Genomic DNA, 14727 nt, shown 5'->3' with positions numbered 1-14727 from the left:
GAGGCTGGTAACTTTAATGAACTTATCCTCTGCAGCAGAGGCAACTCTGGGTCTTCATGAGAGCCAGTTTCATCATAGCACTTGATGGTTTTTGCGACTGCACTTGAAGAACCTTTTAAAGTTCTTGAAATGTTCCGTATTCACTGACCTTCATGTCTTAAAGTAATGATGGTCTGTAATTTCTCTTTGCTTATTTGAGCTGTTCTTGCCATAATATGGAATTGGTCTTTTACCAAATAGGACTATCTTCTGTATACCACCCCTACCATGTCACAACACAACTGATTGGCTCAAATGCATTAAGAAGGAAAGAAATTCCACAACTTAACTTTTAACAAGGCACACCTGTTAATTGAAATACTATTCCAGGTGACTACCTCATGAAGCTGGTTGAGAGAATGCCAAGCGTGTGCAAAGCTGTCATCAAGGCAAAGGGTGGCTACTTATTTAAAATATATTTTGATTTGTTTAACACTTTTTTGCTTACTACATGATTCCATATGTGTTATTTCATAGTTGTGATGTCTTCACTATTATTCTACAATGTAGAAAATAGTACAAATAAAGAAAAACCCTGGAATGAGTAGGTGTTCTAAAGCGTTTGACTGCTACTGTATATCATTATCATCATTAACATCCGCTCCCGCTCTCTGCCTCTGTCAACATAATAAAAAATGGGGAAGCTCTTAAAATATGTGTGTGTGTGTGTGTGTGTGTGTGTGTGTGTGTGTGTGTGTGTATGTGTGTGTGTGTGTGTGTGTGTGTGTGTGTGTGTGTGTGTGTGTGTGTGTGTGTGTGTGTGTGTGTGTGTGTGTGTGTAATAAATTACTTGCATTCTTTGGTTAAGTAATCTACAGGGTGTCAGCTTAGAAGCCAAACTAGAAGGGAGATACATTGTGGCTGCCCATGTGGACCATGCTCTGCTTTACAGTGCATGCAGTCGATAGTTGGGGCAGCAGTTATGACGTTTGTTTCTTTGTGCTGGGTGAGTAGTGGTTAATTAACGGATACTTTTACATGCTTCATAAAAGTATGGTGAGGAAGTTGCGCAATGAGTTGTCCTTTCCTCTTCAGCTGTGCAACAATTTTAAAAAATCATTGATAATATGAAAATTAGTTTTACACTTACTATTTCTTTGTTAATTTGTACATTCTCATATTAGCTCTCTATGGAAAAAAAAAAAGCTGACACTGAGCAGAATTAACCGCAATGGTCTTAAGCGCTGATGAAACCAAAGATAAGACAGGTTTGGCTAAAATTGCAGTCTGTCTATTTAGACTATATTTATGTTTCATCTGCAATATATACTATACCCTCTAGAGGGAGCCAAGAAATTCATACAGAGACTAGTCTAGCACCAGGATGGGCAACTTTGATGGGGGTGGGGGCTGAACTCTGAACTCGTCATGATGGGCCGCAGTGGCTTGCGGGTCTGCATACCCACATCCATACAAACACATGCCTTTTGGGAGTCCTAAGCAAAATTTTGTTGCCCCCTTGCGAGTAAAACATATTCACCTTTCATTCAGGAATCATGGTAGCATCCACGTTAATGCAGTGGTGGAAAAAGTACCCAATGGTCATACTTGAATAAAAGTAAAGATGCATTAAAAGAAAATGACGGAAGTAAAAGTGAAAGTCACCCAGTAAAATACTACTTGAGTAAAAGACTAAAAGTATTTGGTTTTAAGTATGTATCAAAAGTAAATGTAAATTGCTAAAATATACTTATATATCAACATTTTAAGTAAAAGTATGAATCATTTCAAATGTATTATATTAAGCAACCCAGACAGCACAATTTTCTTGTTTTTTATTTATTTATGGAGAGCCAGGGGCACACTTCAACAGTCAGACATCATTTACAAATGAAGCATGTGTGTTTAGTGAGTCTGCCAGATCAGAGGCAGTAGGGATGACCAGGGATGTTCTCTTGATAAGTGTGTTAATTAGACAATTTTCCTGTCCTGCTAAGCATTCAAAATGTAATGAGTACTTTTGGGTGTCAGGGAAATGTAAGGAGTAAAAAGTACATTATTTTCTTTAGGAATGTAGTGGAGTAAAAGTTGTCAAACAATATAAATAGTAAAGTAGTAAAAGTTGTCAAAAATATAAATAGTAAAGTATATACACCCCAAAAAACGACTTAAGTAGTACCTTAAAGTATTTTTACTTCAGTATTGTAAACCACCGCATTAATGTGGAAGGGTTTAGAAACATATTCTATTCTTATTTACAAAAGTGACTCCAGAATTACATTATTTACCATTCATTTTTATTGGGCACAAAATACACAACCAAAATGAATTGCAATTGCATCCAACAAGTTGGTAGAGTCACAAGCTTGATGTATTCATTGCGTGCTAAGAATATGGGACTAAACTCAACATTTTGACCTAAAGCTTTTTGAGGAAAAAAAGTATCACTTGTTAAACAAAATATCTTTCTCTGAGCAATGGTATTAGAATTAAATAATATAAATTTCCACACAAAATAGCTCAGGATTTGAATGATTTATTTGATACAGTCATTATTGCTCATCCTTGTCAAGGGTGTCAATCATTTCAGACCCCACTTTATATCTGTCTCTGCAAGAGTAGGGAGCATCCAAGTTAAAGAACTGAGCCCCATGGGCTGACTTCAGAAATACAACCCTTGGAATTCAGTTCTCAAAGTCAAGAACTCAGGGTGTGTTCAATGCGCTGTTTTACAGATGGATGCACAGCTCATCCTGCCTGTGAAGTGATAAAAGCAAACATTTTACTAAATCAGGGATGTTACTTGGTAGACTTAAACAAATCTATACTTTGAAATAAAAGTATACACCTCACACACGTGGAATAAAGTCGGAATAAAGTGACAGAGAGATGGCGACGTCTGTGGATCTGCTGGGGCGGTATGGGAATTGGAGTGGGTCCAGGTTGTCTGGGATAATGGTGTTGATGTGAGCCGTGACCAGCCTTTCAAAGCATTTCATGGCTACAGATGTGAGCGCTATGGGGCGAGAACTCAAACAGTTTTAAATGAAAAAGGAGACCTTAGTTGTAGCAGGGCCGTGCACAGACCACTCATCATGATATTTAAGAAGGCTAGTTACAGTGCCTCCTAAAGACATGACTGACATCGGGAAAAGAGGGTAGGCTGATTATTGATGTTGATGATTGATGTACTGTAAATCTGCTAGTTAGGTAGCAAATTGTTTTTGTTTTTTTACTGATTGCGATTTATCTTCAATGCTCTTAAGTAGTAACTTCATAGTATAATATTTATAATCTTCAAACTCATAATATATGGCTGGCTGGCTAGTGACTTGTGTGGATAATCTACACTGAACAAAAATGTAAACGTTACATGTAAAGTGTTGGTCCCATGTTTCATGAGCTGAAATAAAGCTTATTTGTAAAATGTTGTGCACAAATTTGTTTACATCCCTGTTAGTGAGAATTTCTCCTCTGCCAAGATAATCCATCCACCATTGTGGCATATCAAGAAGCTGATTAAACAGCATGATCATTACCCAGGTGCACCTTGTGCTGGGGACAATAAAAGGCCTCTCTAAAATGTACAGTTTTGTCACACAACACAATGCCACAGATGCCTCAAGTTTTGAGGGAGCATGCATTTGGCACGCTTACTGCAGGAATGTCCACCAGAGCTGTTGCCAGATAATTTAATGTTCATTTCTCTACCATAAGCCACCTCCAACATCGTTTTAGAGAATTTGGCAGTATGTCCAACTGGCCTCACAACCACAGACCATGTGTAACTTCACCAGCCCAGGACCTCCACATCCGTGAGACCAGCCACCCAGACAGCTGATGAAACTGGGTTTGCACAACAGAAGAATTTATGTGTCTTTGTGCCTCTCTCTGCAGCACATAGGCTATCAGCCAACCTTACCAAATGTTGATTATGATGTAAATCAAGTGTTATCAAGTGTTAATCAAATGTTATGCTGCTCTGGCAGGACTGTTGATATTTAAACTAGGTAGCTTGCTACACACACACACTCGACCGGTGACCGCATCTCAAGGAATCAGTATCTTTGGATACTGGACGTGAGCAATCTCCATACAGGCATAGCTGCGGGAAGATGTTTGGGGGGGGGGGTCTGGTTACAATAATAGCCGTATAATTAGCAAGAATCGTGCAAGCCAACAGGCAGGCCACAAACAAGCAAATAACGGCGCAGTACAACATTGGTGTGCAGAACGGAATGCATAACTTGTCAGTCCTAGTCACAGAGGGGCTATTGCAGCCACAGCGGGTCCCACTCCCATCAGATAAAAACAAGAAGAAGCAGCTTCAGTGGACATGCGATCACCAACACTGGACAATTGAGGAGTGGATAAACATTGCCTGGTCCGACGAATCCTGGTTCCTGTTGCATCATACTGATGGCAGAGTCAGGATTTGGAGTAAGCAGCATGAGTCCATGGCACCATCCTGCCTGGTGACAACAGTACAGGCTGGTGGCGGTGGTGTAATGGTGTGGGGAATGTTTTCCTGGCACACATTAGGTCCTTTGATACCAATTGAGCAACGTTTGAACTACACACCTTGTAGAATCCATGCCCTGAAGAATTCAGGCTGTTTTGGAAGCAAAGGGGGGTCCCGACCCGGTACTAGATGTGCGTACCTAATAAACTGGTCACTGAAAACTGGTCACAGAAACTCCCCTGATTATCCTTTCTTACATTATTGTAGTCTATGCATATTATAAGGTATCACGTATTGCACTTCAACATTTTAGGGAGATGGGTCCTAATGTTAGAATAGTCTAAACTATTAAATGCTGTAAAGTCACCTCTTAATGCATTCTGCACAAATTAATCTGTTGATTTAAATAGAGGCCCATAAGAATAAAATAACCATACATTTGAATCATTACAGTTACAAATGTGCCAACTTAAACCATTCTAATGTTTGTCTGTAGCCCAGGGCTTTCTCATTAGTTAGTCACTTTCCTTTTGTACTTACCATGGGTTTTTCTTTCTCTGGCTTCATCATCATTAGTACGAATCATTTTTTGTTCCAGTGCTGTCAGCATCACGACCGTGCCACTGCTGAATCATTCCGCGGTGCTGTTTGGGTAAAGAGGGGCACTAGGAGAACATTAGCTGCCTAAACCAGCTTTCACGATGGGCCTCAAATAGCGGTATATAAGGGAAGCATGGCTGCTCATTTGCATAGGCGTATATTCCATTTAACAGGCAGCGTACACATATAGTCACGGAAACTCCCCTTTTTTTGTATCCCATTGCACACAGAGAGATTGCAAAACTCTGTGACAATGCATCATGACGCATGCATGGGGCATATCCAAATAGAACACCATGTGTTGGTTAATTGCAAGCATTCTCAATAATTTGCAACATCGGACAAATAGCAATGTTTCTTTTTTATTTTCATGTTCATGCAGACATACAGGACCGTGGGTTTCAACCAATGACGCATTGGTTACAACCGATATCTGTTTAGGAAAACCCCAAACCAGAGCAGATACAGCGTTTCCGCTCTGTAAACTCCGTGGGTTGCGACGGGGAAATCCTAAAACCTGGTAGGCATACCAGCCACCATAAACCATCATCTATTTAGATCTCGTCTTCACGGATGTTGTTGTCCATTAGAGTTTATCACTTTTAAATCAAGGTTAGTCTTGATCAACATATTGCCAACCAAATATATACATTTAGCACAACAACAGCAATGATTGCTTTATTGTGTGAAACTTCTAGTATTGATCAACATATTTCCAAACAAGTTACTTAATTTAGCTCGACAACAATAATTATTGGTTTTGTGTGTGTATGCACGTGGAGGTGTGGGTGTGTATCTGTGAGCGGTGTAAAGTACTTAAGTAAAACTACTTTAAAGTACTACATAAGTAGTTTTTTGGGATAGCTGTACTTTACACAACTTTTACACCACTACATCCCATAACTTTTTACTCCCTACATTTTCCCTGACACCCAAAGGTACTCACTACATTTTGAATGCTTAACAGGACAGGAAAAGTTTCTAATTCACAAACTTATCAAGAGAAAATCCCTGATCATCTGGTAGACTCAATAAACACAAATTATTCATTTGTAAACTATATCTGAGTGTTGAACTGTGCCCCTGGCTATCAGTAAATTTAAAAAACAAGAAAATCGTGTTGTCTGGTTTGCTGAATATAATACATTGTAAGTGATTTATACTTTTACTTTTAATACTTAAATACATTTGAAACCAAAAACTTTTACTCAAGTAGTATTTTACTGGGTGACTTTCACTTTTACTTGAGTCATTTTCTTTTAAGGTATCTTCACTTTTAGTATGAAAATTGGGTACTTTTTCCACCACTAGTATCTGTGTCTCTCTGTGTGTGTGTGTGTGTGTGTGTGTGTGTGTGTGTGTGTGTGTGTGTGTGTGTGTGTGTGCACATGTGTGCATGTGGCTGCATGTCAGTATGTGTGCATCCCTTTCATATTTATCAATGTTTTTCTTTATATCTTTGTATCAAAGCCAAAACCTGTATTTCTGCCAAACAACCTCGTAATAATTTCGGTAAAGTTCTTCCAACTTTTTGGCCCTGACGGAGACATGGATCACCCCAGAGAACACTGCTACTCCAGCTGCTCTTTCTTCATCTGACTAGGTTTTCTCTCATAGTCCGAGAGCATCTGATCGTCGCAGTGGTGGCATGAGTCTACTCTCCCTCTCTTACCTGTCCATCTCTTCATTTGAATTCCATACTGTCACTGTCATTTGTCCACTCAAGCTTAAAATTGTCATCTATCACCAACCAGGTGCCCTTGGAGAGTTGCTCAATGAGCTTGACACATTGATAAGCTAATTTTCTGACGATGGCTAGGCGTTCTTAATACTTGGCAACATCAACCTCATGACGTCTGCCTTCAATTAATTTATTTCCAACTTTCTTTCCCCTAACCCTTTCCCAATCCCCTCCAACTCACAAGGCAGGCAATACACTTGACATCATCTTTACTAGAGGCTGCTCGCCTACTAATCTCACTGCAACCCCCTCCAGGTCTTTGATCACTACTTTGTTTCCTTTTCTGTCTCCCTTTCCTCCAACCCCAACCACTCAGCCCCTAACCAGATGGTCATGCGAGGTTGCAATGTTTGCTCTCTCACTCCAACTACTCTCTCTTCTATTAAATCCTCATTTCTGGTAAATCCTTCTCCCTCCCGTCTTCTGATTCTGCCTCTTCAACCCTACTCTCCTCCCTTTCCGCATCCTATGACTCACACTGCCCCTTTTCCGCTGAGCCCTCCCCTCCTGCTACGTGGCTGACTCATTGCGATCTTACAGACAGGGCTGCGGGCAGCTGAGCGAAAATTGAGGAAAATTAAACTTCCAGAGGACCTATTATCCTTTCACTCTCTCCGCTCTACCTTCTCTTCCTCTGTCTCCGCTGCTAAAGCTTCTGCCTCTAACCCTAGGAAACTATTTTCCACCATCTCTTCCCTCCTTAATCCCTCCCTCTCTGCAGACGACTTTGAAAAAAAGGTTGACGACATCCGCTACTCATTCACTCAGCCTATTGAGTCCACTGGTCTCACTCACACAGAACTACCCTACGCCTTGACCTCTTTTTCCCCTCTCTCTCCAGATGACATCCTGCGAATAGAGAGGTCTGGCCACCTGACAACCTGCCCGCTCGACTCCATCCCCTCCTCCCTTCTCCAGACCATCTCTGGAGACCTTTTCCCATTCCTCACTTCCCTCATCAACTCATCCCTGACCACTGGCTGCGTGGACCACATCTGACTTAAAAATGGACCGAGTTGCTCTCCTCCTTAAGAAACCATCACTTGACTCATCTGACGTCAAAAACTATATACCTGTATCCCTTCGTTCTTTTCTTTCTAAAACACTTGAGCATGCTGCCTCTGATCAACTTTCCCATTATCTCCCTCAGAACAATCTTCTTGATCCCTAACCAGTCAGGCTTCATGACGGGTCACTCAACCAAGACTACTCTTCTATGTCACGGAGGCTCTCCGCACTGCCAAAGCTGACTCTCTCCTCTGTTCTCATCCTCCTAGATCTATCCGCTGCCTCCCAGGGATGGGTGTCTCAGGCTCTGCACACTCTTGGATTGCATCCTACATGGCAGGCCGCTCCGACCAGGTGACTTGGAGAGGATCTGTGTCTGCCCCACGTACTCTCACTGGTGTCCCCCAGGGTTCGGTTCTAGGCCCTCTCCTCTTCTCTCCATACACCAAGTCACTCAGCTCCATCATATCCTCACATGGGCTGTCCTATCATTGCCATGCGGATGACACCGAACTACTTCTCTCCCCCCCGCGCCCCACCCTCCTGACACCCAGGTGGCGACACGCATATCTGCATGACTGGTAGATATCTCAACTTGGATGTCGGCCCACCACCTTAAGCTCAACAAGACGGACCTGCTCTTCCTCCTGGGGAAGGCCTGCCCGCTCAAAGACCTCTCCATCATGGTTGACAACTCCACAGTGTCACCCTCCCTGAGTGCAAAGAACCTTGGCGTGACCTTGGACAACACCCTGTCGTTCTCTGCAAACATCAAAGCAGTGATCCGCTCTTGCAGGTTCATGCTCTACAACATCCATAGAGTACGACCCTACCTCACACAGGAAGCGGAACAGGTCCTAATCAAGGCACTTGTCCTCTTCTGTCTGGACTACTGCAACTCACTGTTGGCTGGGCTTGCCCCTTGTGCCATCAAAACCCTGCAATGAATCCAGAAAGCTTTAGCCCGCCTGGTTTTCAGCCTGGTTTTCAACCTTCCCAAGTTCTTTCATGTCACCCCGATCCTCCGCACACTGGCTTCCAGTCGAAGCTCACATCCACTACAAGACCATGGTGCTTACCTACGGAACAGCAAGAGGAACTGCCCCTCCCTACCTTCAGGCTATGCTCAAACCCTACACTCAACCCTACACCTCGGATTTGGTCCAGACCAAAAATCAATGTCCTTGGATGTAGAAATCAAGGCCAGTCTGTCTGTGTGGGACATTGAAATCAAGGCCGGTCCGGACTGCACCAACAAAAAATATGTCCAAAAGACCTTGCCGTTAATAAGTGTTTAGTGGAAAACAACATATGGTGCAAAATGTCCTTGCACAGTACCTGTGAATATCCCTCCCTGAAACCATTGAGATTGAGTCCTGTTGACCTTGTGATATCAAGACGTGTGTGACGGGGAGAATCATGCATGTCTTGCAATGTGAGGTACTACATAAGATCACACAGCTGCCATCTCCTCCCACACAGACAGACAACGTGATCAGAGAGCATGCTACTCTGCCAAGGGCCCACTTTTACCTCACAGGCGTATTTCAAACAGGAGAGGCACACACCCTCTTTACCCCAAATGGCTGATTGGTAGTTCTTATCCCTTTTGCACCCTACATTTCATAGGAAAATAACATTGAAATGTCTAGATATTGAACTGAATGTTTTTGAAAGGTATGCCTAAAATCTGCAATATTTACATTTGTTCAATGGCCATTTTTTAAATTAAAGATGTAATTTATATGCAGTGGAAGTGAAAGAACTAAGAAGCCTTTTGTGTAGTTGTATGTGTTTTACTGTAAACCTGTTTGAACAAGCAAACCTTTATCATTTAATAAACCTCGATACAAATAACAAGCAAATAAACAAACATACCTTCTCCCCCCAAAAATATGGACCACATCCCCAAACACTTCTTCAAAACAGCATGGTCACAAAATGGTTGCTCTCACACAAAAGACTAGTAAAAGCAACGACCCCGCACAGCCTATAAACACAGAACCTTCCCTGAAAGCTTTCGCCTGTTCTGGGATTTATACATTCTACCGGTTCACCACTATTTACACAGGAAACACTGCCCAAAACTAAGGTTACTAGAAATTATTTATATGTACACTAGATGACGGTTAAGGGGTGCTGTATTGAAGCCACCGCATCTCCAGGTTGGCACTCCCCACGTTGTAAAAATATTTTGGAAGCTATAGAAATGAATTCATTAATGTCAACATTCGTTTTGTTACATTTATTCTGTTACAGTCATCTTAATGCATACTTTTAAATTATATTATGTAAGCTATATGTATATTATGTATTTATCTCATAACAATGGTATCCTGGTTCAAATCCCAGCATTTGATCAATCCTTTTATTTCAATGAGCACAAAGGAAAACTCGGATTAGATTATACTCATTCAGTTCAATTTTCTTCACGATGCTGAAGAAGAGGGTGGGGATGCCAATGATGCTCTCGTGCAATGCCATTTGTCGAGCTAACAGCCTTTTCCAGATCACGTGGTAATGTTGCCGGATATTGATCCACATCTTGCCAACGGTAAAACCATTCATAGTCGTTTTTTTTATTAATCTCCAAATTTCACATATTCTAAATGTGTTATTCTATTACGGGGATAATCATATAGTGCCTCATTCGTTTACGATTGATACCTAATTTCATTCGCAATTGGCGGATTTGGGCGACAGACAACACATGCAGTGACTCGCTTGGCTGTCGCATCACAGTTCTAGCATCCATTCCTGCATCATGCACTGGTGTCTTCCTTTCCGATTTCTTCTAACATTACTATCGTCAATCTTGGCACTAGGAGACTCTGGATTTGCACAACTTGATGGTACTCCACCTTCAAAAATAGGTAAAGTAGCTAGCTCTATTTTGTCTAGCTAACGTAAGTTAGCTATAGTTTTGCGGACATGTGTGCTGCTAACGTAAGTTAGCCTAGTAGCTTTCAGGGGGCTATTCAGCCACAGAGAAATGGAGTAGCTACCAAAACTGCCATGTAAATTCCCTGGTTGGGGATGACTTGTTTTTTTTGACAGATCATTAAATTGTAGCATACTGATGATGTGTTTCTTCTGATGTCCGCAGCCATTGTAGGCGCTGGGATAGGCGGGACCGCCACAGCGCATTTTCTAAGGCAGCACTTCGGGCCAGAAGTGCACATTGATGTGTTCGAGAAGGGAACAGTCGGAGGGCGCCTGGCCACAGTCACCGTGAACCATCAGGACTATGAGTCCGGGGGCTCCATTATCCACTCCCTAAACCTGCACATGCAGGACTTTGTCAAGCAACTGGGTGGGTCCATCGCTGTCCCGTTCATAGATGGTACATTTTAGTACCACCGCTTTTATCTGTCCAGATCCCTCTGAGAAAGTACAAGTGAAGACCACAAAGACAAAAAGGTGTTCTGTTCATTGCCATTACATGCACACCAAAGCAGAGGAGGAACTGATGGTTGTAGGATAATCTTCCATACCCTTAGGCTTACTGCTTTGCTGGTAACTACAGGATGCTGTTCCACCCATCACACTATTCTATTTTTGTTGCAGGTCTTAAGTATCGTAAGAATGTGGCAGGGAAGACGGCTGTGTTTAACGGGGAAGAGTTCATCCTGGAGGAGACTGACTGGTACCTGCTGGATCTGTTCCGCCTGTGGTGGCGCTATGGCATCAGCTTCATCCGCCTGCAGATGTGGGTGGAGGAGATCATGGAGAAGTTCATGAGGTGAGCGGCAGCAGGGGAAGAGAGCTCAGACGAGACAGACAGGGGAAATCCTTCTCGCTGTAAATTGGTTTACTCTTGATTTCAGAGCGCTGTCAAGCTATTCATCATGCCTTACATCCCCTATACAATCTGTCTCTCTCCTTTCTGTGTCTATGTGTTCAGGATTTATAAGTACCAGGCCCATGGCTATGCCTTCAGTTCAGTGGAGGAGCTGCTGCACTCTCTGGGCGGGTCAGGGTTCCTGAATATGACTCGCTGCTCTCTCTCTGAGTCTCTGCTGGAGCTGGGGGTGTCACAACGCTTCATTGACGAAGTCATCGCCCCTGTCATGAGGGTCAATTATGGACAGAATATCAGCATCCCAGCTTTTGTCGGTAGGAACTAAGGCCATGAGGATACCAGTATTGCGATACTCATTAGTATTGTGGCAAGGAAACAAAACACAAAGTGGATTTAACTTCTTTAAGAAAACAGCCCTAATGTTGGAATGTTGAAAACAAACATCCAAGCTATACCGCACAATATTCTACATACAGCAGGTTTTTAAAGGACCGAAGAGTAAGGTCTGCTTTGTGTTTTCATTTTTGCCATGGGAAAAAATATAGCGATAATGGTGTCGTCGCAGCCTTCGTAGGAACTCGAAGAACATTTGTAGTTGTTGTGTGCCGTTCAGGTCATAACGTTCTGCCAGTCTACCACTGCAGTTGCTCATCATGATCAATCATGTTCACATGTTTTAATCTGTGTTATAGGTGCTGTGTCATTGGCAGGTGCACAGGCCAACCTGTGGGCAGTGGAGGGAGGGAACAAGCTGGTTTGCTCTGGGCTGTTAAAACTGGCTAAGGCCAACCTTATCCAGGCCCAGGTCACAACCATCTCCCCCCATGCAGCTGGTAAGTGACTAAACATAGAATTATGTTTATAACATAGCATTAACCAAGGTGAACTGGCATGTTTTGCAAAACTGCGTTTTAGCACATATTAATTTACTTGCTCCAATCCCATTATTTCTTTACCTGAATTGAAGGAGAGTCTACCCAGTACCAGCTCAACTATGCCACTCTGACTGAGAAAGGATCTGAGTTCTATGACATTGTGGTGGTGGCGACTCCCCTGCAGTCCAGTGTGGGCTCAGGTATCTCCTTCCAGGGCTTTGAGCCTCAGCTGCCTGATATTGCTGGTTCCTACCACCACACAGTGGCCTCCATCGTTCACGGCTACCTCAACTGCTCCTACTTTGGCTTCCCAGACCCCAAGCTCTTCCCCTTTGCCAGTGTTCTCACCACAGACTCACCGGGACTCTTCTTCAACAGTGCTGCTAGCATCTGTCCCGTCAACATCAGCACTGGATTCCGCCGCAAGCAGCCCCAGGAGGCTGGTGTTTACAAGGTATTCTCTCCCCAACCCTTAGATAAGCCAGCGCTGAAGACACTGTTCAGGTCCTACTACTCTGTGCAGGTGACAGACTGGCAGGCTTACCCACGTTATGGGAGCACCCAGGACCTGCCGCCAGTTGTCCTTCATGAGAGCCTGTACTACCTCAATGGCATCGAGTGGGCCGGCAGCGCCATGGAAATGAGCTCAGTGGCAGCCAAAAACATTGCTCTGCTGGCCTACCACCGCTGGAGCAGGCAGCTGGAGATGGTCGACCAGAAAGACCTGATGCACAAGATCAAGACTGAGCTGTGACACGCCAACTCCGCAGACTCAGGCTCCGCTGGCTAGCTGCGGGGATTGTTTCTATGGAACCTTGCTGAAAGATGTTGTAGCATGATGCCTAACCCTAAGGAGTTGTGTTTTATTAAGTTACTGCTGCTGGCTGCAATGCAAAATAAAAACATGTTTTAATTTAATGCCACGTTGCATTCCATGGAAAGTGGCTCATTCTCAGCTGTTTGACTTGATATTTCGTGGGGCGGCAGGGTAGCCTAGTGGTTAGAGCGTTGGACTAGTAACCGGAAGGTTGCAAGTTCAAATCCCCGGGCTGACAAGGTACAAATCTGTCGTTCTGCCCCCCACAGGCACTGTCATGTCTAGGCCGTCATTGAAAATAAGAATTTGTTCTTAACTGACTTGCCTAGTTAAATAAAGGTACAATTAAATATGTAAATAATATGGACTTTATTCAAACTAAATGCTTGTAGTCATAAGGCATTCTGATAAACAAATACAATATGGTTAGAATTGATTTACTTAACTAAACTACAGTCAATAATGCACTGATTAAAGGCCAGTTTTAATAATTGCTTTTATTTCTTCATGAGTTCAAGTAATAACAAACTGTACACGTGTTTGCCTGATAAGAAATTAAAATGGTTGTTCTTAATTTTTTTGCTCTGTCATGCTAAAAAATGCTCAGTGTCTGTCATCTTTTCTTCTGTTTTTTTTCCCGATTCACTTTCTGATGCACCATATTGCACCATATGGCAGTCTAGTTTTAAACTGAGTTTAAAACTGGAACTTCTCTCTGGAAGCAGCTTCTGCTGTTGCTACAGTCATCAACGCTTGAAGCCTGTTGCATAGTTGTTACATAGTTGCATCTCTGCTGCATAGTGACAAATTGGAACATTGTTATCTCTAATGACAAATATAATACTCCTAACTGCATTATTTACACATTACTACAATGTATCAACAATAGGCTACATTATGCATTATGATTCTTGACATAGGCACTTTCATCACGTGACTTGACTTCCTGATTCGTCTGCAGCTCTCACGGAGATATTGTAATTCTTGTAAAGTTAGTCTAATGTAGTTTTAAAACCACATTCTTAAATTAACAAACAAATCTTAAGACGCAACATGGCTTTTGCCATTCCTATGGTTGTACTGTATTTACACTGTTTTGGTCATTTGTTGAAGGGGTGGTACAATGGTTTAATCTCAAGGGACCAAACCGAATGTCTAGCCTCTAGTATGGCACAATTCCTTTTCTAGGTTGCAGGAAATGTAAATGAGTTGACAATGACAAATAGTCTTGGCTAACTGTAGGATTCTATTGCATAATATTGATATTACAGCACAAAAAGTTCATGAAATGAGCAAAGTTATTTGAAGTTATTTAAAAAAAAAAAAACATATATATTTAAGTTATTTTTTAAAGTTATTGTTAAGGGCAATTTTTTGATGATGTGGTTTTAATCTTCACTTCCATTGCATTACTGTTTGAATGGCTATGTCTGTGTTTCAAAG

General features: G+C 42.4%; 1 protein-coding gene and 1 long non-coding RNA gene across 2 annotated transcripts; one reads left to right on the top strand and one right to left on the bottom strand.

Annotated features, from left to right (window-relative positions):
• Positions 1 to 2499: 2499 nt before the first annotated feature.
• Positions 2500 to 5115, bottom strand: LOC149979218 (uncharacterized). Its single transcript, XR_016485129.1, has 2 exons — positions 4982 to 5115; positions 2500 to 2736 (listed from the first exon to the last, which is right to left on the bottom strand). It is a non-coding gene; the product is annotated as an uncharacterized LOC149979218 (long non-coding RNA).
• Positions 5116 to 10262: 5147 nt separating this feature from the next.
• pcyox1l (prenylcysteine oxidase 1 like) lies at positions 10263 to 13387 on the top strand. The gene is made up of 6 exons (XM_021624167.3): positions 10263 to 10663; positions 10897 to 11103; positions 11358 to 11532; positions 11695 to 11906; positions 12285 to 12425; positions 12560 to 13387. Exons 1-6 carry the CDS (start codon positions 10555 to 10557, stop codon positions 13219 to 13221), a joined length of 1506 nt encoding a protein of 501 aa, XP_021479842.1. The 5' UTR covers positions 10263 to 10554; the 3' UTR covers positions 13222 to 13387.
• The last annotated feature ends 1340 nt before the right edge of the window (positions 13388 to 14727 follow it).

The sequence above is a fragment of the Oncorhynchus mykiss genome, chromosome 12 (genome assembly GCF_057628025.1).
Source record: "Oncorhynchus mykiss isolate SJ-2025 chromosome 12, ASM5762802v1, whole genome shotgun sequence".
NCBI classification, from domain to species: Eukaryota; Metazoa; Chordata; class Actinopteri; order Salmoniformes; family Salmonidae; genus Oncorhynchus; species Oncorhynchus mykiss.
This window is presented reverse-complemented; position numbering and strand designations above follow the sequence as displayed.

Coding starts and splice junctions, on each gene's coding strand:
- pcyox1l (XM_021624167.3), top strand. CDS start 10,555: ATGCACTGGTGTCTTCCTTTCCGATTTCTTCTAACATTACTATCGTCA. Junction 11,533..11,694: donor ATCATGGAGAAGTTCATGAG/GTGAGCGGCAGC, acceptor CTATGTGTTCAG/GATTTATAAGTACCAGGCCC. Junction 11,907..12,284: donor CAGCATCCCAGCTTTTGTCG/GTAGGAACTAAG, acceptor TCTGTGTTATAG/GTGCTGTGTCATTGGCAGGT.